General features: G+C 49.2%; 12 protein-coding genes across 12 annotated transcripts; 10 read left to right on the top strand and 2 right to left on the bottom strand.

Annotated features, from left to right (window-relative positions):
- Positions 1–369: 369 nt before the first annotated feature.
- FPRO_10255 (uncharacterized protein) lies at positions 370–3,115 on the top strand (the record flags this gene model as incomplete). The annotated part of the gene is made up of 6 exons (XM_031231197.1): positions 370–597; positions 648–986; positions 1,030–1,890; positions 1,934–2,128; positions 2,180–2,623; positions 2,672–3,115. 6 exons carry the CDS (start codon positions 370–372, stop codon positions 3,113–3,115), a joined length of 2,511 nt encoding a protein of 836 aa, XP_031081258.1.
- Positions 3,116–3,769: 654 nt separating this feature from the next.
- On the top strand, positions 3,770–4,702 carry FPRO_10256 (related to alcohol dehydrogenase homolog Bli-4; the record flags this gene model as incomplete). Its single annotated transcript, XM_031231198.1, has 1 exon — positions 3,770–4,702. One exon carries the CDS (start codon positions 3,770–3,772, stop codon positions 4,700–4,702), a length of 933 nt encoding a protein of 310 aa, XP_031081259.1.
- Positions 4,703–5,345: 643 nt separating this feature from the next.
- Positions 5,346–6,480, top strand: FPRO_10257 (uncharacterized protein; the record flags this gene model as incomplete). Its single annotated transcript, XM_031231199.1, has 5 exons — positions 5,346–5,435; positions 5,484–6,080; positions 6,121–6,189; positions 6,237–6,330; positions 6,374–6,480. 5 exons carry the CDS (start codon positions 5,346–5,348, stop codon positions 6,478–6,480), a joined length of 957 nt encoding a protein of 318 aa, XP_031081260.1.
- Positions 6,481–6,695: 215 nt separating this feature from the next.
- Positions 6,696–8,141, bottom strand: FPRO_10258 (uncharacterized protein; the record flags this gene model as incomplete). The annotated part of the gene is made up of 3 exons (XM_031231200.1): positions 6,696–7,317; positions 7,365–7,450; positions 7,500–8,141. The coding sequence occupies 3 exons, from the start codon at positions 8,139–8,141 to the stop codon at positions 6,696–6,698; spliced, it is 1,350 nt and encodes a 449-aa protein (XP_031081261.1).
- Positions 8,142–9,217: 1,076 nt separating this feature from the next.
- Positions 9,218–11,182, top strand: FPRO_10259 (uncharacterized protein; the record flags this gene model as incomplete). Its single annotated transcript, XM_031231201.1, has 5 exons — positions 9,218–9,573; positions 9,620–9,930; positions 9,980–10,246; positions 10,296–10,633; positions 10,679–11,182. The coding sequence occupies 5 exons, from the start codon at positions 9,218–9,220 to the stop codon at positions 11,180–11,182; spliced, it is 1,776 nt and encodes a 591-aa protein (XP_031081262.1).
- Positions 11,183–11,722: 540 nt separating this feature from the next.
- On the top strand, positions 11,723–12,556 carry FPRO_10260 (uncharacterized protein; the record flags this gene model as incomplete). The annotated part of the gene is made up of 1 exon (XM_031231202.1): positions 11,723–12,556. One exon carries the CDS (start codon positions 11,723–11,725, stop codon positions 12,554–12,556), a length of 834 nt encoding a protein of 277 aa, XP_031081263.1.
- Positions 12,557–13,219: 663 nt separating this feature from the next.
- Positions 13,220–14,409, top strand: FPRO_10261 (uncharacterized protein; the record flags this gene model as incomplete). Its single annotated transcript, XM_031231203.1, has 3 exons — positions 13,220–13,598; positions 13,644–13,922; positions 13,967–14,409. 3 exons carry the CDS (start codon positions 13,220–13,222, stop codon positions 14,407–14,409), a joined length of 1,101 nt encoding a protein of 366 aa, XP_031081264.1.
- A 138-nt stretch (positions 14,410–14,547) lies between these two features.
- FPRO_10262 (uncharacterized protein) lies at positions 14,548–15,787 on the bottom strand (the record flags this gene model as incomplete). Its single annotated transcript, XM_031231204.1, has 2 exons — positions 14,548–15,663; positions 15,707–15,787. 2 exons carry the CDS (start codon positions 15,785–15,787, stop codon positions 14,548–14,550), a joined length of 1,197 nt encoding a protein of 398 aa, XP_031081265.1.
- A 3,797-nt stretch (positions 15,788–19,584) lies between these two features.
- Positions 19,585–20,586, top strand: FPRO_10263 (uncharacterized protein; the record flags this gene model as incomplete). Its single annotated transcript, XM_031231206.1, has 4 exons — positions 19,585–19,745; positions 19,807–20,079; positions 20,134–20,271; positions 20,325–20,586. 4 exons carry the CDS (start codon positions 19,585–19,587, stop codon positions 20,584–20,586), a joined length of 834 nt encoding a protein of 277 aa, XP_031081266.1.
- A 650-nt stretch (positions 20,587–21,236) lies between these two features.
- FPRO_10264 (uncharacterized protein) lies at positions 21,237–22,176 on the top strand (the record flags this gene model as incomplete). Its single annotated transcript, XM_031231207.1, has 2 exons — positions 21,237–21,269; positions 21,316–22,176. 2 exons carry the CDS (start codon positions 21,237–21,239, stop codon positions 22,174–22,176), a joined length of 894 nt encoding a protein of 297 aa, XP_031081267.1.
- Positions 22,177–23,526: 1,350 nt separating this feature from the next.
- Positions 23,527–25,011, top strand: FPRO_10265 (putative S-adenosylmethionine decarboxylase (spe-2); the record flags this gene model as incomplete). The annotated part of the gene is made up of 1 exon (XM_031231208.1): positions 23,527–25,011. The coding sequence occupies one exon, from the start codon at positions 23,527–23,529 to the stop codon at positions 25,009–25,011; it is 1,485 nt and encodes a 494-aa protein (XP_031081268.1).
- A 511-nt stretch (positions 25,012–25,522) lies between these two features.
- On the top strand, positions 25,523–25,766 carry FPRO_17003 (putative NOP10-nucleolar rRNA processing protein; the record flags this gene model as incomplete). The annotated part of the gene is made up of 2 exons (XM_031231209.1): positions 25,523–25,697; positions 25,756–25,766. The coding sequence occupies 2 exons, from the start codon at positions 25,523–25,525 to the stop codon at positions 25,764–25,766; spliced, it is 186 nt and encodes a 61-aa protein (XP_031081269.1).
- Between the last annotated feature and the right edge of the window lie 43 nt (positions 25,767–25,809).

The following is a 25,809-nucleotide window of genomic DNA, read 5'->3' on the forward strand; positions in this document are numbered from 1 at the left end:
GGCTTCTGCTCTGCTCTTTGATGAGATTGGTGTCTGTCACTCAGATATTGATCACCTGTATATCTCGTTAGTGATGCGTTAAAGCACAAGTCAAGGTGGCTCTCAACGCCACGGATGTCAGCAAGCACTTAACCCTCGGATGCCGGACTATTTATAATCCCTCTTGGATCACCATCGATTAGGTCTCAGCCGCAGGCAGGGATATTGCAGGCAGGCTTACTTGCGGGGTTGCGAGTATCTTCCAGACATCAAACTTCTACATTCGAAAGCATATTGTATCGATGAATCGCAATAACCGGATTTGGTTCACGCTACCTACCTATCAGGTAGATATTGTCAGGCTGCGCAGGATTCTTCACCACATTTACGATGGTGACTTTGAAGTATCTGTATGTCATTCTTGGTACTTTGCCGCTGCGTGAACTGATCGCTTCGCAGTTGAAAGATGATGTGTTTCTGATTTCGGCTCCTCGAGATCTTAGCCTCGAGGAGAAGGAGGAGGTTATGGAGACAAGCCGATACAAGCGTATTGTCATAGAAAACAACGCTGTCAAGGCCTCTATGGGGGAGGCGCCAGTTTTTAGAATGGCAAAAAGAGTAAGGTTATCCCTGGGACCTGGAGCTGAGAGCTTACAATCACCACACAGAAATCGGCGAGAAGCGGAAAGCATAGAAAAGAAAGATCATCCTCCGGCCAGTCTTCGTCTCGAATCACAACTGAGGAGCCTGAGCTTCCCGATACAAGTCAAATCCCGCTGTTTGATGCAATGACACAGGTTGTTCCTTCGCTGGACTCCAAGGCTCATGCGATGCCGGATCAAGTCTTGGTTGTTGTTGTTGAAAATGCCGCAATCGAGAGAGGAAGAACCTTACAAGGCTTGTACGCAACTCCGGTTGCAAGCGGTGAGACTTCCAAGGTATTCGGAGTAGAAACTCGCTTGTCATTAAATGGGCATCTTCTCGGTTCAAGAGATGTCGTCCGAAAGGTATGTCTGTCATTGTTCAAGGCTGATTAACCTAACATTACAGTGCGCGGTCAAACGTCTACATGAATATACAAGTCCTGAGCAATTCTGGGCCGAATATGAGTCCTTGAAGCGCCTGAAAAGCTTGAATCATCCTCACCTGATAGAGACACTCTCTGTCTTCAGATCCGAGATGGGTACGACACAGCACTTCAACTTCCTATTTCCATTGGCTCTTTCGAACTTGAAACGTCTCTTTCGCGATCCTTTTGTCCCAGTTCCCCTTCGAAACAGAAATATTGATTCTCTCTGGGGCCAGATTCCTGGGCTTTCGAGTGCAGTTGCCTACCTTCACGACTCTGCTCATATGGCACATCGCGACATCAAGCCGTCAAATATCCTTATCTATGAGGAACCTTCAGGCACAGGACTGTCTCTCAAGCTCACAGATTTTGGGCTGTCTGTCGACCTATCTAGAGCCAGGACCTGGGAGCAAGGCAGTCGAGCTCGTCAGTCAGCATGGTTGTATGACTCTCCAGAAGTTCGGAACGCGTCTCCCATGCCAGGGGTGGAAACGAGCGCAAGAATCAAGATCCCTTCTTCATCAGATTTGATGGCTAATGACATATGGAAACTGGGATGTGTGTTTACAGAGATGCTTGCATATCTGGTCTGTGGAGGTTCCTCTGGTGTTGAGGCGTTTCGCGACCACATAACAACTACAGAAGACAATATTTCTTCTGACGTGTTCAACGATACTCGCTTCGATGATGGCGAACAGGTCAAACCTCAGGTTCTCGAGTTTATTGAGCGAATGGCGTCCAATGATTATCGAGCCCAGATGTTGCAATCCGTCATCAGTTACATGCTTGCCAAGTCAGCGTTGAGACCTAAAATAGCTGAAGTTTGTGAAGATTTGGCAGAGGTTTGTTTCCTTCATTCGGGGTTTCATGGCTAATATCCTATAGAAGAACTTCCCGGACATCAACTTCAATGATGGGTTAAGACTGGTTCGGTTCGTTCCAGCGGACTTTTTGGCACCGTCGCCCTTAGATTCATTGAGACTGAAAATTGAGAGATGGGCTGGCCGGCCAATAGATTGGGCTCCACTCAGTGAACCACTACCCAAGCTGGATGCCGGCGGCTACGTGGCAACTTGGAAAGTAAGCTCTGCATATTCTGCTAACGAGTTGTCTCATATTAATACTTCCCAGTGGCATGGAGTCGAGCTCTCTTTAGGTCTTTCACGGGATGAGTTTGATCGCTACAAAGCGACTTGCTTCCCTATGACCACCAATAATGTTCCCCTTCTCCCTCTTACACGACAAAGTCCCAAGGCACAGCAGGCTGTTAAACCAAGTTCTTCTATGCAACCAACCAATCTCGGGCAACCATCTCAGTCCTCTCTCGGTACCAATGCTCTGACAAGTACCATTTCCTCCGTACTCCGAACAAATGTAAATACGAAAGACATTTACTGGTGCATCGAGAAGAACTTTACAGAGCCAACAGAGATATATCTTTCTCCTATTCAGAATGCAGAGAAGCTAGACGACGAACAATTGTTTCTTCAAGTCAACAAGGCAATCGGTAGTACAGAGGGCTGGGTTCGTCGACTCTTCTCATGGAAGCGTTGTACTGCGATCGATTTTGTTCAGGTAAGACCAGAAAATGCCCTCATATCACAATCTGTACTGATTTAACAGTTCCTTGTTATCTGGGAAAATAAAGACCAAGTCAACCCTATCCAGAAAGAGCTTCCTCCCCCTACTACTCCATTCTATAACCATTCTGTTCCTTTGCCTCACGACTTTCACATGAGAGCAGCTGGATTGCAGATGGTATTTGGATTGCGTGATCCAAAAAAGGGCAGAGGAGAAACAACTATTGTTGATATGCTTCCCAAGAAGAGAAACCCTCCCCCTTTCTCGAAGCGAATATCAGAACCTGGCTGGGGTCTGCATGCCAAGATGGGGTTTTCTCAGCGAAGGTTTCTGGCGTGGCTGGTTTTCTGCATTATCTTGGGTGGAATCTTTGTGGTTTTCTGGCTGATCTTTATTAACAAGACAGACCTTCAGAACGCTTCTATTCCTACTTTTCTATTCGTGGCTATACTGACTGTTGCGCTAGGATTGCTTCAGGTAGCGTAGACTATAGGGATGACTGCCGCATAAAAGGTTAATCTTTAGGCTGCAAGCAGAGGTGACGAATGAGAGCACGGTCAGGTAGCGTAGTGAATACTAGCCTAGCAATTCCAATTGAGTCGAGCTGCTTTGACCATGCACAATTGCTCTTTTGCAGTCCCCGATAAGTCCGATGCAGGTGGTCAATGAAATAGAGTTCATGAATATAACTCCTGGTACGGTTGGTTCGGCCACGATTCATTCGCCAAGTCCCTCAATCTGCCCTAGAAGACGGCTCAAACAAGGATCCGAACGCTTAGCATTCCAGGGCATACTTAGTCGCGGCACTTGGTCCATGCGATGCGGATATTGCGGCCGCTCACACCATACCCAACACGGTCAAGTCTTCATCAGAGGACGCCGCGTCGACCGAACACGACTTGATTACAGTAGTGCGGACTTTGCGGAGTATTCGCGGGCTCAGGGCTCACGACACCATGAAAGCGGCCGTAGTCGTCGCAATGATATGAGATGAGAGTACTTAAGCATCACCTACTCCAGCCACCGTCCCTAAACGCAACACTCTCAGTTCGTAATAAACCGTCACAAAACTCAAGTTCTTGACAACAATCACTTCATCTACATCGATAACTCTATCTCTACATCCTAAAATCGTCAATCATGGGCTCCGGAGGAAGCAAAAGCATCAGGTTCAATCCCGACACCGACATCCCTTCATTAAAAGACAAAGTCATCCTGGTGACTGGCGGAAACAGCGGTCTTGGAAAGGAGTCGATCCTACAGTTTGCCAAGCACGACCCCAAAGAGATCTGGCTAGGAGCACGCTCCGAAGCAAAGGCCAAGGAAGCCATCAGCGACATCAAAGCGCAGGTTCCTGAAGCGCCCATCAAATTCGTCAAGATGGACCTCGCTTCCTTCAAGTCGATCCGCGAGGCAGCCAAGGTATTCACCCTGGAATCCGACCGGCTAGATATTCTCCTGCTCAACGGAGGCATCATGTCTGTGCCGCCCGGGACAACTGATGATGGGTACGAGATACAATTCGGCACCAATCACATGGGCCACGCACTTCTGACCAAGCTCCTCCTTCCGACACTCCTCCAAACTGCAGAAAAGGGTGCTGATGTTCGTGTCACCGTCCTTGCTTCATCTGCCCATCAGTATGCACCCCCCGAGGGCATCAAGTTCGACACTCTCAAGGGACAGGCTCTTCAGATGGGTACCATCACACGTTATGGACAGAGCAAGCTTTCCAACGCTCTGTTTGCCAAAGAACTTGCCAGACGCTATCCCCAGCTCACGACTGCCTCGCTTCAGCCCGGTTTGGTGACCACCAACCTGGCCAACACCATGAGCGACAACAGCTGGATCATGCGTATAGCGTGGAAAATTACAACTCTCTTCATCGGTGTAGATGTCCCAACAGGCACTCTGAACCAGTTGTGGGCTTCTACGTCCAAGGATGTCGTCTCGGGCACGTACTACGAGCCCATCGGTCGAACAGGGTTGGGTAAGCCGTATACCAACGATAAAGTGCTTGCTGCCAAGTTGTGGGACTGGACTGAGAAGGAGCTTGAGGGAGAGAAGCTTTAATGCATATTTATAATACTAGATCTATGGAGTCTTGAAGTCTAACGTGCGATATGTCTTGATCACTTGTTTAATAAATACGTGAATAATGTTTTTACATACTTTCCAACTACAAGGCCTTGAGAGCTTCGAAACTGTATAAATCATCAATGGTAATGTCTTTTTGTAGCTGCTAGAAAGGCTCTAATTTCTTTCCTAATTTATTCACGTTAGTTGGTTTCTATACAATGAAGTAATAAACTGAAGATTGATTGACCTGAGGTCATCAAGGCCTCGCCACTTGGTGAGATAGATCTCGGCGTCTCGATAAAAGTTACACATTAGCTTTTTCCCTCCTAGGCAGAATAGACAAATAAGCTGAAGATTGACGTCATTTCACGCAAAAGATCTATGCCTCCCTCCCTGATGTTCTGCACTGGCATGCGGCCGCATTCCCGCGACACTAGTCATCAGTGGCTTACCGCAGCGTCCGGGGCTCCAACCTTAATCTTCAAGTAGTTAGACGATTGACATAGAGAACGCCACTTTAGCGATGTATTGTGACCGAAAATGTATTTGAACCAGCTTTCCCATATGACAACCCTGTTACCTACAACCCTGACACCAACTGTTCTGCCTACCGCCAACTGTTCTATCTACCACCAAAATGAGTCTCAACTTTGGAATGCGTTGCAGCACTGTGGTCCCTAATAAGCCACGTCTCACAGAAAAGAATCTCCCCGATCAGAAGGGCAAGGTACGTCTTCTGCCAACAGTTACACCCAGCAGGCACTAATCAATACAGGTCTTCCTCGTCACCGGCGCATCGGGTGGGTTAGGCAAGCTCCTCGTTGATATACTCTATCAACACAATGGCAAAGTCTACCTAGCTGCGCGCTCTCAAAGCAAGACCGAAGAAGTAATCCAAGAGATCACATCCGCGCATCCCTCCTCCACCGGCCAACTCCACTTTCTTCACCTCGAGCTGGATGACCTATCTACAATCAAACCGGCTGCCACTCAATTTCTAGAAAGGGAGAGTCGTCTAGATGTCTTGTGGAACAACGCAGGCGTTATGATCCCACCCGAAGGCTCCAAGACGAAGCAGGGTTACGAACTCCAATATGGTGTGAACAATATTGCGCATTTCTTGCTCACCCTTTTGCTTCGTCCTGCACTCGAGGCTGCAGCGGCATCCGGATCGGCGCCCAACTCTGTCCGCGTTGTCTGGGTCGCTTCCAGCGCTGCTGATGCTGCACCGAATCCGGCTGTAGATCTGACAAACATGGATTACCACCGCGAGGAGGGCGCGTGGATGAAGTACTCGCGCAGCAAAGCCGCCAGCGTGGTCCATTCGGCCGAGTTTTCGCGAAGAACCGCTGGCACCGGCATCATCAGTCTTGTAAGTTGCCCGCCGCTTATCGATCCTTCTGACCTTATAGGCCCTCAACCCCGGCAACTTTGTCACCAACCTTCAGCAAAACATGTCCAAAATGGAACTCGCCATGTTTGTACGTATACCTTATCTCCTTCGATACTCAGGCTGACTTGTGCCCAGAAACTAATCTCATCGGATCCTATTAATGGCGCCTACACTGAGCTTTTTGCGGGGCTGAGTGATACCATCACGGAAGAGAACAACGGTGGATGGGGTAAGAAGCCTCTACCTTTCGTGGCATATACTGACTGTAATAGTGTCTCCCTTTGGTAAGGTTGAGAAGATTCGAAAGGACTTTGTAGAACCAGAGCTCGGGAGCAAGTTTTGGGACTGGACCATGGAGCAGGTGAAGCCGTACATGTAGACGTAAAGCCTGCAATATGTTACAGTTGGGACGTGTAGCTGAGAGCTTGAATCAGCAGATGGAGCTTGGAACTTGGTTCCTGCAATATGACTACAGAAATTGGAGCAAGTCTGAGGCCGCGTATCCATTGTGATTACCAGTGCAAGAAACACGACTGCTTGCTCTATGTCAGAGTCCAATAAGTGATATTTTCCATCTGGTGCATATTACCCATACTACCTAATATAAATCAATTCAGGAATTGTCTCATGTTCCTCCACGATTGGGGTTTTCACGTCATCCCAAGGCTTGGCATCTAGGAAAGCCATATTCTGGCTCGACAATAGTAGTTGGCCTTCCTGTTCAATTTTTTCAAGCACCTCAGCAACCTGCTGCATAAGCGTTATCTGCCTTTCAAACTCCTTTGCACGAAACTTCCTAGTGCACCTACCGACCGCACCAATGATCCAATCAATAGAGGTCGCCGAGGTCGACAAGTCAACTGATTTGGCCTGTAAGAGAGAGCTGCATTCATCCAGACACTCTTTTACATCCTGCAATTCGGAGTTGACGTCGTTGATGTTGGAGATGGTTGCTTCTGCAACACCCTTGAGCGTTTTGATGTCGTTCTCTACCCGGTTAGCCTCCGAGATTTGCTTCTGGTAGAGTTGATGCGTTGATCGGCGGGATGAAATATCGCGCTGGTACTGCGAGACTAGGTTTTGCAAGTTGCGCTGCTCAGTCTCGAGGCTTGAGATTACTTGCTGATCTTGGGATATCTCTCCATTCAACGTGGATACCCTGGATCGAAGGGCGACAATCTCGTCCTTGAGGTCCGATACACGAACGCCCTTGTAACTATGGCATGTTAGCTTTCTGTCCGATAATCTGTGCATTCTGCTAACCCAGCAAATCCGGCTCCGGCTGCTGCTAGTCCCAATGATGCCCCTGCAGTGAAAGGTGCAGCCATGAGGCCGATTCCGGTCAAAATCTGTCTTTAATTAGACGAGTCTCTTGGACGTGCAAATTTGAGGACATACCAGTCCTACGCCTGCCGATTCCTTCTTGCTCTCACGTCGCCTGTGTGTCTCTGCAATTTGCCCGTTCTTTTGAGATATCTCACGATCAAGCTCTGTCTTCCTAGTCCTCTTCTCATTCGCCTGGCGAGTCTTGATGCGAATTTCCTCTTCTTTGGCACTAGCATCCCTTTGTGTCTGCGCCAGAATTGCTTCGCTCGAGGTCAGAGAACTCTCTGCCTGGCTAGCGAGTTCTTTTGCTTGCGACTGGCATTCATCTAGCAGATCATCCTGGGTCTCAACATCTCGCCCGACATCCATCACCTGGTAGCAGCAGTCCATGGTGGACTGTAGCGCACTATCTGCTGATGCCTCAGCTTGGGTGATAGAAGCAGCAATGCCATCTAGAGATCGACCCAACCAAGAAATTTGAGGGGCCATGTTGACGGTCGTTGGATCTTCAACATTTTCAAGTAATAATAGGAATGAACTCATCTGTAATTTGGCGTGCTGAGCTTTCCTCAGACTGTTCTGAAGAGAGGAGCGAACTGTAGCGACCTCTACAGCGACAGTATTCTTTGAAGTGGCATCAAGAGAACTGAGTCGCTCCTTGGCGGACTGAAGTGAGTGCTGAATATTGGAGACGTTATTGGAAAGGCTGTCCATTGTTAAAGGGTTGATGCAGGCAAATCAAGGTACTAACGGGCATGCATATGAGGTAAGTCGACTGGGAGAGCCTGCAAAGTGCTTGACAGGGACAATGAGTATGGCTTGATATAAAGGACTATTAGAAGAACTGGCATGCCGGCTCTAGTGACTCAATATTTGATAAGGTTCAATTTCAGCTAAGTACGTATTCATTCCAGTAACTAGCTACCTCTAGACCACCAGGGCATCGTCGCAAATTGAAGACCGCCACAACATTGCAGGCTTCAGTTGTGGCACGGACGCGCGTGATTTCGGTAGGTAATCGAAGTGTTTATTGGCTTCGCAGACGTAGGGATACGAACATTGACTACCTTGCATAATGCGGCTGAGTTTGGCAAGTCTCGGTGCAAGGTAGACAACATCATGGCAGTCAATAGCTTGACGGTTTCATGGAGGGGGAGTGGTTCGTTTTGATTTGCGTGTAGCTGATTGGATAGACAAAACGCCCGTGCAGCAACGCCAACCATGCTGGATAAACTACTGCACAGGCGTTTTGTACAATCCACAAGACTAAAACCCTTGCATCTGTGAATTCAACGCGATCGCTCAAGCAAACACCTCTGAATCGAATCACTTGTACAGTCCGGTACTATACGGACACTGTGATATCTTGTTCCCGGTTCAGCTGAATCTGCCAGCTCACATGCATCGAGCTGGCAGAACGGAAAGTTAGCTATGCCTTAATGTTTCAGCCGGAACCAAATTCAAAGTTGCTGTATACCTGTTATCGTTTGTGTCACTGCTTAAAAATTGAGGTACTGGTGACATTGTCAAGCATTTCTGGAGTGTGCAGTACGTGATATCTCTCAGGGCTTGCATTGGGTGGGCTGACTTTTTGGCCTAGACTCGACACCAGGCTGATACAAATTGAGGTCCGAGCGTATGCGAACCGCGAACGAGGCGAATCACTGTCCAAGAGCCGCATATCCAAAGCCATCTCGTGATAAAAGGAAGAATCTTCTCTTGAAATTATGAGCCCATCAAATCCACGGAGCTATCATTTCCTTGAAACCACTACATCTTTATAATAAATCATGACCTTTGATCAAGGCCGAAAGGCAGCCAGCCGCTCAGACTATCCGTCTCATCAGGAGGACTTTCGTCAGCCATCTGCCTTTGGGGTTGGTCAATCCGACTATGATCACAAAGCCCAGCAGCGAGCTAACTATGCTCTCGCCCTTCAAATGTCATGTCGAGATGTCGTTCAAACCATCAAGGCAAGTGACCTGCTCATGAGCAATGAATGGGCAAAGCCCCTCACGCATGCCCCGAATGCCATCTCCATCATGGCTCTGTGTCTCAAAACGGCGGCTGTGCGCGAGGCTGCCAACATCAAGGTGAGGGACAAGGAGATCACGGATGAGACTGGGAAAATCATCGGTCTGCTCCCGTAAGTATCCTGTCCGCACTAAGATGAATGGCTAACGGAAGTGAAGGTCAGAGTATTTTCGTACAAATCTACAGCACTGTGCGGACATCGGTAGACTTGCTTTCCTTGATGCGCAGAAACGTATGAACAACCTCCAGAGTGTCGCTCGCAGCATGATTGCGCCTGAGGGCACCATCGCCTACATCATCGATTTACTCAGCGATTTGGAAGACGCCGAGGACAATCTTCCGGGAGCTATGAAGCGACTGGAAACTAACGCTGAGAACTTCAAAGCTGATGCTGAAGCTATCACCAAAAAGTTTGAGTATTGGGAGAAAGTGATTATGCATCTTCTTAAGAACTCGCAAGATGCGGGGTGTACGTCCAAATCAGTATCCCATCATCTTCAATTGCTAACGATTGTCAGCGATGACTGAAGAGAAACGAACTCAAAACACAGCTGATGCTGTCATGGCAGATGCAGAAAGACAAACTAGAGAGAGAGAGGAAGAAGATGCCAAGCGAGCCATCCAAGAGCAACAGAAGTTGCTTCAAATGGCCCGGAGAGAGGTTGAAGAAGCCCAGCGAAGGTTGAATGTGCTTCTTGATCGGCCACCTATTGAGGAGCCACCCGCATGGTCCGATATGAAGCACGCACGGGAGTTCGTTCCAGATCGACCAGCACCAAGTCGTGGTAGGATCTCATATCCGACTGCAGTTAATCATATGCTAACTCTTTGAAGGAGAAAAGGGCGCATTCGCCAAAGGATGGGGATATTTCTTTGGCTCCAGTGACAGCGAGGTCGCAGCAGAGAACAGGCACCGTAAGGAACATGCTGAGAGTATCGAGAATGAAAGACAGGCCTATATAGCCAGAGCAGTAGAGCACCGTGAGATGCAGAGACGAGTGGCGCAGGCTCAATTGGACGAAGCCAGAGGAAACGAGTCGAAGCTCTGGGAAGAACTCAACAAACAGAATGAAAAGCTCTCAGTCAGTCATCACAGCCTCACGAAGGCTAAGCATGATCTCGCAAAGACCCATGCCGAGCTTCAGCGTCTATGCTCTGAGAAGATTGAACTAGTATGTCTTGTCTTCCCTCTCAGCGCGCATGCTAACAGTAAACAGGAGCAGATTATGAAGATCCTCGAGGAGTCTATGCGCCGCCTAACAGAGCTAAAGAAGGAAGTCGAGGAGATGGCATTATTCTTCAGCCGAGTGCAAACCGTCATCACGACGACTGTAAATGAGAACTTGCAGAGTTTCTTGAACCCAATCCAACGTGCGTTGGACAAGGGAGACAGCGTTGACAAGATTCGGGAGAGAAGCAAGCAGAATCTACTCAGAAATGCATTTGAGCTGCAAGGACGCTTCTCGGCTACGGCAGACGTGGCTAGCATGTATGTCCTTGTGTCTAATAAGTACATCCGGCCGGGGATCAATAAGATGGAGGCGCTGGCAGCTATGAATGACGATGACTTTGAGCGGGGAAAGGAGGAGTTCAGGGATTGGTGTGACAGCGCAGCGGAGGACATTGTGCGCATCACTGATGGTGAACAGTCCAAGATGGCGGAGAATTTGACAAGGAATGTTGAAGTTTTGAGTCAAAGGGCTATAACAGGTGCTTTATAGATGGCAACTGTCTTAGCTTTATCCCTAGAGATATTTTAAAGAAGAAGCAGGAAGAACCTATAACTTTGTTCCTGCAAGATAAGTACAGTGATTGGAGCAAGCATCTCGCTGTGTAGCCAGTGTGATTGCCAGTAAAAGGGGACGCCTGAAGAAACGCCTCATCGCCAACATGCTCCCTAGCTTTAGTGACTGAGTTAACAAAACAGGCATTTAATCAGTTAGTTCCCACGAGTGCTGTCAATTTCCAGCTGATCGGAGATCGTTTCTAACCCTTATCAATAAGCGAATCTATGGTTGCTTAATTAGCCTGCCAAGCTTGCTCGGAGTGAGCCCGCGTCTTAGCGCTGGTTGCGAGCGGTCATTGCGGCCGCATTTGCGACGACTGGACTAAAAGTGCAGACTCGTAAGCCCAGAGACACTTGTGAATCAGTTTCATTCCCTTCATACCACTGATACCCTTATTATCAGACTTCCCAGAACTGTGCTATCCCATGCTCCAGTCCGGTCATCCGTCTGTACCAGCACCAACACTTCAAAGAAATGGCACCCAGAGCCTTGGTCGTTGGTGGAACAAGTGGCATCGGCCTGGCCTTGGCCCGTCACATCGCTGCAGCCCCTGAGGCCATCGTCACAGTCTGCGGTCGTACCAAACCCGCTAATCTACCCCCAAACATCAACTTTGCACCAATTGAAGCTACCTCGATGCGTGCAGTCAAGCAATGGACCGACAACTTCAAACAGACGCTCGCGGGGAATCAAATCAACATGCTCATCATGTCGCAAGGAACTTCCAACTTTACCGGCCGCGACGAGACCAACGAGGGAATCGACCGCAAGATGGCGCTTCACTATTACGGCAGACAACTGATCGTCCGTGAACTGACCCCTGTTCTCAAACAAGACGCCAAGGTTCTTTTCATCTTGAATGGCAAGGAAGGCTCTCCAGCTCACATCAACTGGGACGATCTGGACCTCAAAAGGAGCTACTCTATGAGCACGGCTGCCCAACAGTCTGCGACTATGCTCGACATTATGGTCCAACACTACGCCGCGGTGCAGAATGGCAGTGACAATCGGCATTACGCACATGTGTATCCTGGCGGAGTGCTGACTGGTCTTACGAGAGCCTGGCCGTGGTACATGAGAGCGGCTGTCGGTGTAGTTGGCCCACTAATCGCTGTGAAGCCTGAGACGTGCGCCGAGCGTCTGTTAGGGAATCTTGACAAGGTCACTAGTGAGAGAGAGAAGGATGGGTATTTCTGGAGCAACATAAATAGCGATGGGAGCTTAATTCGGGATAAGGCCGTCTGGAGCGAGAGCCAAAGGGAATGTCTTGCTGAGCATACATGGAGAACCATCGAAAGTGCTCTATGAGACAGTTAGACCTCCAGATCACTAGCCCAACACAGAAACCTCTGAGGTCCCAGAAGCATAGGGCTATACCGATTCTCAACATCTTACCTAGGCATGTTCAGAATGGTTGTCGTATATTGTAGTATTACACAAGGACTTCTTTCAAATCTTGTCAATTGACGGTTTACTATGCCTGTGCGCCTCCTAGATTGCAAAACCTTGCTTCATTTGCCCCTGAGTCTTGGGACTCACTAGTTCCAATGAAACTTTCATACTCAGAACCATCACTCAACGCACTGTCTACTGCCGACCTGTGAAGCACTGGGACTCTGTCAGCCTAGCATGACGATGAGATGGCCCTGGATCATGAAGTAGTAGACCACAGCCTCAAGTCATAGCCAGTCAATCCGCAAAACGCGTCACCACACTTGCAAATCCGCATCCGGAGATAGGGAAAGTCCTATACCGCAGATTCCGAACGGATCCCCCGGACATTCCTCGGCCGCCTTTCCCGCACTGCGGATGCTATGCCATGCGGACTCGGCCTCGATGGACTAAACGTCGAGATCCTCAACGTATAAAGGCGCCGACTTCTCATGACAGACTAACCTCACAATCCACTTACTTCTCATGAAAATAGACAACCTCCTAATCTACTTCACGGTCGACCGCCACTAGATCATCATGGTGTCCGCCAACCTCACCCTTCCCGCCACCATGCGGGCTCTCTTGCTCACAGGTCTATACAACGTCACTGTCCAAGACGTTGCAGTCCCAAAACTCGTCTCTCCAACTGATGCAATCGTCAAGTTGACCACCGCTGGTATATGCGGGTCGGACCTCTATGCCTATCGAGGGTTCTCCCCGGACCAGGACCCTTATGTTCTTGGACACGAGGGCATCGGCTATGTTGTGCAAACCGGCAGCGGCGTCTCTACCGTGTCTGTCGGAGACTATGTTGTCATCCCTGATAACTTTCACCACGGACAGTTGGAAATGCAGCCTACTTTCCCGGTTTCTTATGGAGGCGGAGTGCAATCTCCCGATGTATCAGGACTCCAAGGTAGGGATCACCTCGCAGAATTTGGAACAGCGCTGACTTGTAAAGCTGAGTATGCTATTGTCAAGGCTGCCGATGCTAATCTATTCCGCCTTCCCATCCATCGAAATGAGACGACTGAGGCTCTGGAGCAGAGTTATCTTATGACAGGAGACATCTTTTCCACTGGATGGACGGCAATCACCTGGTCTGGCTTCGAGCCTGGTGACTCCGTTGCCGTCTTTGGTGCAGGCCCAGTGGGTCTGATGGCAACATATAGTGCTCTACTCCGTGGCGCTTCTCGCGTCTACACCATCGACACGTCCAAGAACGTCTTGACGTCGCCAAGTCCATCGGAGCCATACCCATCAACTTTGCTGAATCAGACCCAGTCACCCAGATCCAGAAGCTTGAACCTTCTGGCGTGAAGCGAGCTGTGGACTGTGTTGGCCTAGAAGCACTCAACAGTAGTCTCGCGTTTGAACCCTCCATCATTGTTCGGCAGATGGTGAACGTGACCGGCTTTGAAGGAGGACTGGGCCAGGTTGGCGTGCATGCGTATACACCTGGTACTCAAGCCGCTCTAGACCATCCACAGCTCAGCGCTGACATTACTTTTCCGGCCACGAGTTTCTGGACAAAGTCGCTTCGGCTGCAGGCGGGTATTGTGCAGCCATATCGGATCGCGCCGCAGCTCATCAGTCTGATCTCAAGCGGCGTTGCGAATACCAGTTTCATAACCACTGCGGTGATTAACATTGAGGATGCGCCAGAATACTACGAGCGGTTCAACCGTACGGAAGAGGTTAAGGTCCTGATCTCGTTTTCTCGATGATCTATTGCACGGTGAGGGACCACTTTACAGATCGTTTATTTATACTTATTGCGGACTAAATACCACCCGTTTAGTCATTATATTTTCAGGTATATAGTAATATCTACTTGCGCTCCTATTATCTAAACAATGCGTTCATCATATCGTAATCTGTCCATCCTCTTTTTGCATCCTCCGCAAAGCCTCGTCGTCAAGCCTCCAAACTCCCTTGGTCTCATGGTCATGAAGCTTCCATTTCGTCCCTTGGGCCAATCGATGAAAGGTTTGATGTTCATCACCCAATACACTACGAAACAGCAATGGCTCCCACGACTTTCCCTGCAACTTCTCGTCTCTCCTCTTTTGCCGCTGCGCCTCTTCAACCTCGTGCTTCGCGTGAGAGGCGTCCCGATAATTTCCTTGCTCTAAAGCTGATATAACTTCTCCCCATGCCCTTCTTGACTCTCGTGGGTCTTGCTGCTCCACTGGGTCGATATGCATGTCTGCCGATGTCTCTGGGTCGACGGTATATGTTTCCAACAGCTTTCCTTTGCTATCAATAATCTTCCATCCCTCGCTCCAGACTCCTGATAGCTTGTAGCAATGCTTCTTGGGCTCATCTTTGTGATACACCCTCGCCTCGAAGCAATTTCGCTTGCCTCTGAAGATACCAGCGCCAGAAAAGTCAATTTCTGAGACATATCCAGAGCTGGACACGATTGTGTAAGTGCCAATGATCTCTGGATAAAGACATGCCGACAAGAAACCGCGTACAGTGACGTCTGTCAGAGGAACTAGATAATCCTCGTCAAACTTGTCTAGGTGTATAATAGCGTGTCCCATTTGCCGAATATTAATGTTTCCATTAAATGTCATCTCAACTCGTCCATACCCATCTGCTCTTATTCCATCTGCAGAAATATGCATCGCAGTGATTGGTGGATGATGGCTAACCTGCTCAACTACCAATTTGGTGTCACTGTCACCCTCGCTCCAAGAAGCGAGGAAGAGTTCACCAAGGAAAGCATTGAGAGGTTTCTTGATGCTGACATTTGGAGCGCCTGCAACATACAATTGACTTCGGAGGCCTGCTAAGAATAATTGCAGGACCGAAAGGCTTCGTTTCGCTGGATCCAGTTCTTTGGTAGGTGCTGTGAAGAGCAGAGGCTTCTTTGCCCAGCTGCCGGGATTCTCGACGACTGAAGATGGAGCTAGAAAGAATGGCGGAGCTGTGACATTTGCGAGATCTAAATCGCTTTTTAACGATGATAAAAACTAACCTGTTAGCGAGGATCGTGGCTGTTGATCAGGTCCGTACCTTGGCCAGGTCAACAAAGCGTCTGCCCATTGACTTGGAGTCATCGTGAATAGTTCTCTGAGTCTTTGAAATCGGATCCATTTTGGTTTGCAAATATTTTACCACCTCATTGAGAATCTCCCCTATATAAATACCAAAACTCCCGTCTCATCACATGCTTCAATTGCGTTTCAACACAGCCCCGTCTCACCAGATCAAACTCGCTACGACGTCAAGTCGGCCGCCAAAGTTTCAATGCCTGTCGCGTCAGAATCTGGCCAATCAGAGGGTGCCCGGAAGCTGAATTCATCCGATTTTTGAAACGGGAGAATTGATTGCCGTCGGAAACTCGAAGTACCGGCGACCAGCCTCGAATTGTTCTAGCTTACACGTCATCCTTGAACAATCGGGATTGTTTCTAGAATCAGCGGCAATGGAAGCCAATGATAGGTGATTTCTTTCTACGGATTTGAACATGTGACCTTGCGTACGAAATGCAGCTGGATTGTTGTCGCTTATGATGAACTGACCTTCGCTGGTGATTGCAGGTTTACTGATGTCGCCGATAACGCAACGATAGGATCAAAACGATTTCTCGAATCCAGGCAAGCGAATGCCGGTCCACCACAGAATATCAGTTGCTATTGACCTTGATCAAGTCCTCGAGGCTCGAATCATATCTCAGCGCCGCCACGGTTGAACATCGGAATGGGTACGGGCCGGTGAAGCTCTGAGATCTCTGAACTGCAACAGATCCAGAAAAGGAACATATCTCATGGTCAGTATCCCACAAGTACAGGTTCTCATGTTTCAAAATGAGAACTGCCTCCAGTCTTCTGCCAAATTCTGCTGTTTGTGCTCGTAAATCTATGCTTCGAGGACCGACAAAGTAGAAATGAGCTAGTTTGTTACTTCTGATATCAGTGATGGTCTGTCGATTTGTCTGGAAGTAAAACATCTACCCTAGGCGGAGTAATTCTGTGCAGCGTACGAGCGCAGCGAGGGAGAGCCCTCCGCTAGGAGCCCCCGGAGGGACATGACAGACAAGAACACGCAAGTCGGTTTGCTAAAGACTTGGGGGTTGCATTGATTTTCTAGAATGCAAGTCACGGCATCAACGTGCGAAGGGCAGTCACCATTGATAATGTCCCTAGGTTAGCGCAGGGAGCTAATAATATTTCATTTGCACAATAATGTCAGCACTCGAACCTTGTCGGAATTTAGGAATTTGTGCAGAAGTCAGCAGAGAATCATATTGTCGATATCACCTTAATCCTAGCGATCTTTCTGTACCTTGATGTGCAGTCATCAGTCTCAACTTCTAGTTTGTGTTGATTAACCTAAGGGTTTATAGATAAGCTTCAGCCACAAAACTCAGCCCTTCACGTTGACATCATTCAACGTCTCAACAGTTTTGAAACCGTTCGTCATCATCAGTACTGATCTACCGGACTTTAAAATGTCCGCAATCTAGGTTTCCGTCGGTGCTAAATCTAGGGTTTTCGCGACTTTTCAAAGCAGAAACAGATTGCAGATCATGTCCATTGCGACAGTCGCGTGAGTGGCAGATATACGGGCTCTATGGGTCCAATCTCACTGTACACTTTCGATTCACACGTCTCTGCCAATTATGTGTAGATCACTGGAGTCTTTGCTAACGTCATTGTCGTCGTCGGAGCGGGATGGAACGGCAGTTTCTGAACAGACTTCCGGATAGTGATGCCTCCGAAGTCCCAACGGCAGGCCAAACTCAATTCTCAAGTCACGCTTTCGGCAATGGCGCTTGGCGTATCGTTAACGATGCCACTGCCGATTGAGTGCCGTCAGAGGCGTAAGACCGTAGTCAATGTGCCCTATCGAGATATCTTGCAGTGACCAATTGGCACCCAATCGTATTTCCGAGCTCTTATCCGACTCTCGGACAGTAATCCGATCAATCAGTCTTGCCAACCACTCAACAATGTCTCTTAGTAAAGGTCTTGTGTCAATATTCCTTGGCTCAATCTTTCTGAATCCCACAAATGACTTCCCCAACCTTGCTGGCAGATCACTGGGGTATTCCAGTCCTATCCCCACAGCCAAGCCATGCTGGACCCTCAAATTGCTTCATCTATCGAACAGTGAAGATCATGGTTCAGTTGAGTACCCGCGGGTATGTTCTTGGCAGGTGCTCCTTCCTCGATGTTTCCCTGCTTTAAGCTTAGAACAAGGTTGGCCAATGGTGAATTGGTAACATCCAGATCTGGACATGTTTCCCAATTCAGTAATCCCTGCGGACCACGGTGACGCTAGCTCACGCATTGTATCACGACGAGATGCTGCCTATCGTTACAGATACGCAACTTTACAGCTGCGCCGAGTTTGTGCAATCATACGGCATCACTGCGGCTTGTAACCCTCCGTAGATTAGGCTGTAGCCTCCACGAAAATTAGTCTCCACGCAAATGCTAGCCTCCACGCAAACTGTGCTAACCTCCACAGTGTAGATCTGTAACAATCGCGGATCGGAACTTTTGATACAATGACGTGCGTCGATACCAGATAAGCTTAATCATTGTCTTTATCAATGTCTCATACGTGTCAATGAGTCAAGCAGTTCTCCCACTCAGCCACGGTCACTAAAAACGATCGACACTGCTGACTCGTCACAGCGACGACGATCCTGATAAGCAAGCCAAGCCCAAAATCACATACCGTATCACCAACCGTTAGTTACACAATTGATAAGGTTGGTTTTACGCTTATTGTCCACGAGGACATGAAACTGCAGGAAGCCTCATGTTTCCATTTCGGACTCCGATTACGCGGCACGTTGTACATGTAGGTAGCCTGGATATCCGTTGAACGCTTGGCGATAACTGCGATTGCAAGATGCGGTGACTGGCGAGGAGATAAATGAGGTGCCAAGATATGGAGAGAATGGGCGCCAAGTTGTGAGCCGAGTGAGGAGGCTCAAGAGAGTGAAGAGTGCAGATCAAAGTGTCGATCATCCAGCTAACCACTCACGGAATGTCGTTCTAAGGCTAGATCTAGATAGCTGAAAGGTAGATTCCCCTGTGGCGGTCAAGTGCCGTGTGATCCACACTTGCGGGCGGGAAAGGCTTACTTGGCCAGATGGGCAAATCAAGGAAATGCAAGGAAATGTGGTGACACAAAACATGACAAAGATTGCACAATGTTTCACAGACAATTCATCCTTCACATGTGAAAATTTGCAAAAAAGCAACATACGCAAGGGTGATGAATACATAGTTTAATTACTAGGCTCAACCGAACGGTTGGGTTGTTATCAGGCTGTTATATGGCAGGGATCTAAAACCCCAGACTGGGACACAGACACCTTCCGAAGGCCTCCCCTCAAGATTACGGCTCCGGAGTCATGACGGGGGACAAGCCCCGGCTTGGCACGGGACGAGGGATCCACTCAATAAGCGTACTCACAGCCTCAATGACCCGTTGTAATATCGCCTCGAGCTTGGCAACAAGCCAGTGCCATATCACAAACAAGCAAAAAAGATGTCGCAAGCTAAGTTCAGCAGGGAGTACCTTGTAGATAGGTGCCCGATCTCGACTGCAAACAAATCCAGATGTAAACAGTCCAATCAGAGACACCATCTCACCTCGTGTCTAAGCCCGAATGTTTCCCAACTTCCCCTATTCAGGCCAAGACGGGATCTCACTGACAGAGGCTCAACAAGGGATCGCCGTTCTTGGGATAGCTTGGCAAGGAACACCAAGAAGGGAATTGCGCGTCACATTTGAATAGATTCAGAGATAGCGGGTCTGTACTCCATATCACAGAGGCATGGCTTGGAGTGATTCAGGGCTGTGCACAAGTATAAGGATGTCTCCCTCCTCCGGTTTCATAAGATTTTTATTATTTCATCTCTACAGACAAAATGGCTTCATTATTTCGACGACAGGACCCGGACCCCGAGCTGTGTGTGAAGTATGCTCACTTTGCTTCTCATATGGTGCGATGGCAGTTCAAGATAATCTACTGGACCATGTTTGTGTCCAACTTATTGGTCTTGTTTGTTGCTTCGTGGACATATATCCGGTGAGTTTGATGACGCCGGGATGAGCCGGATGGTTTGAATGATTTGATCTAATAAGAACAGTGGCCAAGCAGCTATGGAGAAGCTTGCTCATAATCCCAAAGCCCGAACGAAACGAATACGGCAGTCGGTCGTCATGTGTCTTGGATGTGTTTCTGTCTCAACAGTCATTGTCGTCATGGAAGCGTACTCCATTCTAGCGCTTCAATTTTGTGACGGTGAAGACCTCATCTCACTCTATTGGTCTACCTGGACCATGATCCAAGTTGGTTCATTGATTGCCATGATTGGTATCATTCTTGCATTGGCACATACCCTTCGTGGAAGACAGCATCCGTAAGTCTCATCTATCATTCGCTCGTCTCATGTTACACTCCGCTGACGGTTCAGACCATGGGCACTTGCATTAGGTACACCCGTTCTTGTGATTGCCGGATTTCTTCATCTATTCCACGACTGCACCAAGAAGCGAATTCGAAGCCGTCGCCAGAAGAAGGACTTTGAATTTGGGCCTCCGATGAGTCAAGCGTAAGTGCCATTATCGTTGCTCAGATGTTTCAACTTTCGACTGACACAAACAGTAACACAATTTCGGTCAACCCGGATGAGGAAGAAGACATTGAATACATAGCACAAGTAATCGGGCTTACATTCGATGGTGGTCCCATCATTCGATACACAGATGCTGTGCCCGAAACCTTACCTGAGCACGCTGAACTCTTGGGATATTGTGCACAGAAGAAGCCTATCGTCATGTGCAAACGCGAGAGTGTTCAATTTCTGATGGACTCTCCCGCACAGTTACCGCCATCAGCATCACCAGCTTTCCGCAAGGGTAACTGAGACATTCTGTTTCGCACCTTGCTAGCTGATGAGGCATCCAACGGCCGACAGGGGACGAGATAAGAATCTGAGCGTCAAAGCACGCCAAGACAAGGGAGATGCGCTTTGACTTTATGCGTTGTTGTCGCCTGAACTAGCAGGCATTATACTTGGGATTGTGTGTTTGGGTTGCTTGGGAGTTTTGCTATAGATAATGGCGGTGGACAATAACGGAAAAGGAGGAATGGGATGGACATGGTCGGAAAAGTGGCTTCATGATACTGGAGATAAGATACCCTAGCGATAAGATAATAAATGGTTTGTGCTTTCATAACTTGTTGCATAAGATGTGCATGCGCATAGACTGTGTCATCGAGATCTGTGATGTCAGCGACGATCTTTGATGATTTTGATCTAGAATTTGAGTTTGACCGATGACGGACCTCTTCTTATCGATAGCGGGGTGAATGCCCCTCATCGCCGGTTCGGCCAATGTTTTGATCGGCTTAGTAAATAGCTTTCAAATCAGAGCGATCAACGTAAAGATTTACAACAAACGCATTATTTCGTGACCACGCGCAACATTCATTTACCAGTGACCTCTCTCTGCGATACCATCCGACTCATCCAATTCATCCGACACATTCATTCGCATCATTTACACCTTCGCCATGGGCCTCACAAAGGTCAAACACATCATCCTGGTATGTTACCCTACGCCGCTCGCTTCAAGCCTTACTCACCAAACAGGTCCTCTCAGGCAAAGGAGGAGTAGGCAAATCATCAGTCACAACACAATTAGCATTATCGCTCGCTTCAGCCGGTCACTCAGTCGGCATTCTCGACGTCGATTTAACCGGCCCTTCCATCCCCCGCATGCTCTCAATCGAAGAGTCAAAAGTCACACAAGTACCAGGAGGATGGGCGCCCGTGTTAGTACATGAAGGAGACTCATCCAAAGGCCTCGGGTCTCTACACGCGATGAGTCTAGGCTTCCTCCTCCCAAGGCGAGGCGACGCCGTGGTTTGGAGAGGACCAAAGAAAACAGCAATGATCCGACAATTCCTCAAAGACGTGCTCTGGGACGAGACCGACTTTCTACTCATCGACACACCACCCGGAACAAGCGACGAACACATATCCCTCGCCGAAACGCTCCAAAAAGACGCACTGCCGGGCCAAGTCGCGGGCGCAGTGGTGGTCACAACACCCCAAGCCGTAGCGACAGCGGACGTACGAAAAGAGCTCAACTTCTGCACCAAGACCAACATCCGGGTATTGGGAGTCGTGGAAAACATGAGCGGCTACGTGTGTCCGCACTGCTCCGAGTGCACCGACATATTCGGGTCTGGGGGAGGGAAGAGCATGGCGGAGGAGTTTAATGTTCCGTTCCTGGGGAGTGTTCCTATGGATGCGCAGTTCATTTCTCTGGTTGAGGAAGGTAGACGACCGACATACCCGTCTGGTACGACGGTGAATGGGAAGGATATTTCGGGGAGGGACGGTGAGGAGGGGGAGGGGGGGAGCTTGGTTGATAAGTACCGGGATTGTTCACTGTTTCATGTATTTGGAGATATTACAGAAAAGGTCCTGACAAACGTGGCTAATTGATCCACTCGCATCAGGCAGTTAGCATTCAACATGACCGTTTCACGCGAGCGCAGCGAGGAAGAGCCCCTCCGCTAGGAGCCCCCGGAGGGGACACCAAAGTACAAGAGCAGCAATGTCTGTGTCTCTCTGTATGTCTTGAGTGTGTGTCTCATCGGCATTGACTCACTCAGGCACATGCATTTACGAACCCAGCCATAATTGGCTCACTGCAGAGCGAGGTGACTACATGCTCACAGCCTCTCTTCCAAGAAAGTTACAATGACGAAACTCGTGTGGCCATTACAAGGATCTCCCAAGCCCTGCCCCACCAAACCCAAGCCGCCAACCCAGTAAAAAGCACCCTCCTCGCCTCCCAAAAAAGCTCAGCGCCGGTGGAATTTTTTATTTTTCTTGTAAAAAAAACCTGCAGTTCTCGGCCCAGAAGCCGGGGACACGCTCTGCTTCCCCGTGGTCGCAGGCATGTACAAGGACCTGGCATTGGGCAGCATTTGACGAGTCGCGCTACGTAGCTCCCACTAAACTGTACCTTACAGCTCTGTTTGGGTTGGTTCGGGCTGGCCTGGGGGAGGGAGAGAGAGAGAAATAGCACCGCCTTATTGAGACCTTGGCACATTGGATCGGGATGCGAAGAGAGAAATTTGTTGTCTGCTTGTAAAAAATAAACCCCAACCCCTCCCACTTCTGTCAAGAGACCCAAAATTCTCTCACCGACAGAGGAGCATAAACAAACAATCAGTCACTTGGTCTCTGAATTTCCATCTGTTTTATTTTGCTGTCCTGTATTCACCTCGTCTGCTTTATCCCTCTGCCTCACATCCTCTGCTCACGCGACCGCAAACTTGGCTACAAGTTCAATGTCGAATAAACGTGTCTAATCTCTCAAACAATCGACGGTTCTCTCGATACCGTCACTGACCTTTCTTGGTTCCTTTACTGGGCTTCTATGCGGCCGACGGATCTTCTGCGCTTCCTCTTCTCTCGACCTTCCAAGTATGTTCACCATCACAGCTTCACAGCTTCGCAGCTTTAGAGACCGAGACTGACCATTTCAGGCCCCGATAGCACCCCTTTAACGAATATCCACCGATTCACATCTCCCAAGTAACCTTTTCTGCCACAATTCCGTCAAAAGAGCTCTACCACTTCATCCGCTCGCGACCCCCCTAACGTCCCCGAGGCGTTACCCCCCGATCGATCGATTGCTGCTGGCTCCGCCAGCATCTGAACAAGTCCCCGTACCTGTGGGCCTACTCTCTCAAACAGACGCCGCATAGTCTGTTTGAGCGGCAGCTAGTGCTCCGCGGACTCTGCCACCGGGCAAAGAACACTGAACCAACCGCCGCCGCCATCATGACCTCCGTCCCGTACAACTGCACCTTTTCGCCCGCCTCGGCTACTCCTCATCTCACAATCAACCATGATGTAGCCGCCGACCTCGACTCGACCAACGCTTTTGAAGGTCCCGAGAAGCTTCTCGAGGTTTGGTTCGCTCCTAGTCCGACGACTCTGCCTCCTACTGCTCCTGTCAATGGTCTCAAGGCTGTTCCGGCTGATACCTGGGTTCCCATGCTTGATATGGTCAATTGCAAGGTCCTTTCTGTTCTTGAGAGTGAAATGATGGACGCCTATCTTCTCTCCGAGTCGAGCATGTTTGTCTTTCCTCACAAGATCATTCTCAAGACCTGCGGAACCACTACCCTCCTTCTCGGTCTTCAGCGAATGCTTCACATCGCCGCCAAGCATGGATTCCCATTCCACAATGCCAACTCGGCCGACGACATCCAAGCAGCCGCGACTCCATACCGAGTGTTCTACAGCCGCAAAAACTTTCTCTTCCCCGAGAAGCAGCAAGGCCCCCACCGCAGCTGGAAGCAAGAGGTCAAGTATCTCGACGACATGTTCGACGGAGGTAGTGCCTATATGGTAGGCAAGATGAACGGCGATCATTGGTATCTGTACCTCACCTCACCCAACCAGCAAGCCCTCACGCCCCCTCGCACCCCTGGTGAGGTTGAAGGCACCAAGATCCCCGTCGGGACGTCCTTCAATGGCCTCCCGAACAGTTACCACGACGAGACGCTCGAAATCCTCATGACGGATCTCGATCCCGAAAACGCCAAGCAGTTCTATCTGTCGCACGCGAGTGCGGTCGCCAGCGACAAGATGGCTGCAGAGGCCAAGGATGCACGCAAGGAAGCCATCAACAGCCTCGGAGGGCTTGCCGAGACTGTTGACGAGGTTGATGTTTTCGCGAATGAAGACGACACCATGCTCGACTCGATCGAGGCTCTGACCACTGAGGGTCACGCATTGGGAACTGTCGTCTCGGAGAGTTGCGGCCTCTCCAGCGTCTACCCTACCAGCAAGTATCCCGATGCGCGAGTCGACGCATACCTGTTCAGTCCCTGCGGCTTCTCGGCCAACGGCGTCGTCCCTCCTGAGGCCGGCAAGGGTGAGCATTACTTTACGGTTCACGTCACCCCGGAGCCTCAGTGCTCGTTTGCTTCATTCGAGACCAACGTCCCTGGTGGTCAGAGCGGACGCACCACGACTGAGATCATTGAACATGTTGTCGACATCTTCAAGCCTGGTCGTTTCAGCGTCACTCTTTTTGAAGCAAAGGGTGCAGCCCAGAACCCATACTGCATGGGTGATGATGATTCCAACAATTGGGCTGCCAAGCGTCTTGTTGACCCTGTCCGAGGATACAGACGCATTGATCGTATTGTTCACGATTTTGAGGATTACGATCTTGTCTTTCGTTTCTATGAACGTGAAGGATGGGCTGGAACCAAGAATGCTCGTGTTGGAGAGCCTGTCAGTCCTACCAAGTGATTTCGACTTTGGACTCGTTTGGATTCATTTGGACTCATTTGAATGTCATTGATGCGATGGATGATTCTGTCATTTCCGAGTGTCTAGCATGATGTACTTGTCATTTCTTGAGATAGCTTCGCTCTTTGATAGCTTTGAGACCGCTTTTGAACATTATTTTGAATTGATTATTTTGCGACAACTTTTGCGACAGCCACTGAAGAATGCCCTGATTGATGCCCTGTAATGATAATCAGAACCTAAAATTAGTGCATGCACGCTAAATCAACCCTGTACCAGGAGTCCAAGGATGACAAAACTCTGTGTGCGGAGTAAGGTTAGTTAGCAGTGCACGCTTGTGCCACAATTTTATTCCCATTCACATTTTATCCCCATTCACATCTTATCCCAAGCCGATAACGATAAGCCTTGCACGTGATCCCAGCTCCGTCAAAAAATTCTTTGCTCAATCTCTGTAGTGCAAAGCTCAGCATCACCAAAACCTCACAATCAATCACATCAACCCGCCAAAATGCATCTTATGTACACCCTCGACGCCCAAGGCAATCGCCTGTACACCCTCAAGAAGGTCGCCCAAGGACAAGTCACCAAGTCCGCCCACCCCGCGCGCTTCTCCCCCGATGACAAGTGGTCGCGCCAGCGCGTTACTCTCAAGCGACGCTTTGAGCTTCTCTTGACTCAGCAGAGTGCGTCTCCCTCACTCTCTCGTTCACTCTTGATCAATTACTGACTGATATGTCTTAGAGGATCAATAAATCACACATGACGGGCGTTACGGTTCAGTTTGGGCGTTAGACT

The sequence above is a fragment of the Fusarium proliferatum genome (genome assembly GCF_900067095.1).
Source record: "Fusarium proliferatum ET1 genome assembly, contig: FPRO_scaffold005, whole genome shotgun sequence".
NCBI lineage: Eukaryota > Fungi > Ascomycota > Sordariomycetes > Hypocreales > Nectriaceae > Fusarium > Fusarium proliferatum.